We start from the raw sequence: 1,748 nt of genomic DNA, 5'->3' as shown, positions 1-1,748 counted from the left end.
CCCCCCCCCCCCTCCCACCGTGCTCTCGGGGGGCTGCTCCTCCCGCCTCTCCCCCTCTCTGATTGGCTGCTCCTCTCCGATGCGACCAATCGCCTTCTCTGCTTCCTTCAGCTCAGTCAGAGTGACGCCCTGGGGAGGGGAATCACAGAAGGGGGGGGGGGGGGGACACCGGGTCGGCCCCCCCCCGCCCCCCCCCCCCACGGCACCCCCCCTCCCCCAGACCTGCGTCGACCTCCTGGACTGCCGCATCATGCGGGACCTCGCTTTGCGCTGCGACTCGGATTCCTCGTCCCGCACGGGGGGTTGGTAAGTCCTGGAATGGGGGGGGGGCACGGGGAGACCCTCCTCTCCCTGCGTTCCGCCCCCCTCCCCAAAATCTGCTCCCACCCCGAGGTTGGGGCCGTACCTGCGGGGCCGAGGCTCTGCATCCACTTTCACCGGGGGGCCTCCATCAATGGGGCTGTGTGTGTTGGGGGGGGGTTTAGGACCCCAAATCCACCCCTCACGTCCCCCCCTCCCCCAAACAGAGCCCCAGACTCACTTTGATGGGACAGCGTCACAGGGAGCCCAGTGTGAGGGGGTGGGGGGCACGCGGGCCAAGCGCAGCTCTTTATTCTGGGGGAGGAGCAACGAGCGCTGGGGGGAGGCCCCATATTTGTGGGGTCCTTCCCTACGGCCCCCCCCCTCACCCGATTTTGGGGAGAAAAACGTTTTTCTTGTGAAAGAAAGCCTAAAATGAGTGCCCCCATAGGAGCCAGGTGGAGAGGAAAGGGTTAAACTAGGCCCCGCCCCCCCCGGGAGCAGAGGGCGGAGCCACCACCCAGCCCACGTGCACTGCTCCCTCCTTCCCGATTGGCTAGCTCCAAAGATGTGCTCTGATTGGCCCGGCGTGGGCCAATTGGGTTGCGGTTCTTCACGCTGCTGAGAGAAAGGAGGCGGGGCCAGAGAGGGGGGGAGGAGCACGGATTGGATGGCAGTCACATGGGGGTGGAGCCAATGAAGATTGGGGGCGGAGCCTGGTGGGAAACGGGTGGGGCAATGGGGGCGGGGCCAACGGGGGGCATGGCCACAGCTCAACCAATCGGGAGAGGGGGCGGGGCTGGGGGCGGGGCCTGGCGGGGGCTTACCTGGGGGGCGGAGTCCAGGCGGGGGGAGGAGGCGGAGCGACGGACAGCAAAATCCGGGGGGGGGGGGGGGGGGGGCGGGGCCCCCCACCCGCCCGGGCGGGCCCGCCCCGGGCCGGGACCCCGGCGGGGGGGAAGGGCCGCGGAGGGGGGGGGAGGCGACTTCCCAGATACCCCAAAATGGAGCAGAGACCCCCCGCAAGCCCCCCACATTGGGTCGGACTCAACCCAGAGCCCCATCAGTGCTGGGGGAGAGCAGTGCCCCCCATGCTCTACGGGGGGGCAAACGGCCTCGATGGGGGCACTAACTTGGGGGGTGGGGGATTTTTACCTTTACGGGGGGGCCGGCAGGGACCCCGTTGGGGGGGCTCAGTGGGGCCATCTCCATGGGAGGACCTGAACAGAAAGGGTGGGGTGAAATGCTGCTGCAGCCCCCCCCCCCTCAGATCCCCCCCTGTGGAGGGCTCACAGCCTCACCCATGTGGGGAGGGGTCTCCCCCTCATCGCCGCTGTCCTCGTCTCCAGGGGGGGGGCAGGACCCCCAGCACCGGGCGCTCCTTGGACTGATCCTGCACTGACATCTTCTCACGGCTGCTCATGCGGCACACTGAGCTCCTGGCCGGG

General features: G+C 68.8%; 1 protein-coding gene across 1 annotated transcript; it reads right to left on the bottom strand.

Moving 5' to 3' along the window:
• Positions 1-18: 18 nt before the first annotated feature.
• LOC122193740 (protein phosphatase 1 regulatory subunit 12C-like) lies at positions 19-1,337 on the bottom strand (the record flags this gene model as incomplete). Its single annotated transcript, XM_042894605.1, has 5 exons — positions 1,128-1,337; positions 542-615; positions 407-460; positions 223-313; positions 19-129 (listed from the first exon to the last, which is right to left on the bottom strand). Coding segments are annotated over exons 1-5 (540 nt in total), but the record flags the coding sequence as incomplete, so codon positions are not given.
• Positions 1,338-1,748: the final 411 nt, after the last annotated feature.

Source organism: Lagopus leucura, unplaced genomic scaffold, assembly GCF_019238085.1.
Source record: "Lagopus leucura isolate 7727_CA_CO unplaced genomic scaffold, USGS_WTPT01 34147-0_obj-0_obj, whole genome shotgun sequence".
Taxonomy (NCBI): Eukaryota; Metazoa; Chordata; class Aves; order Galliformes; family Phasianidae; genus Lagopus; species Lagopus leucura.
Note: the sequence above shows the minus strand (reverse complement) of the source record. Positions and strands in the feature narration are given on the sequence as shown.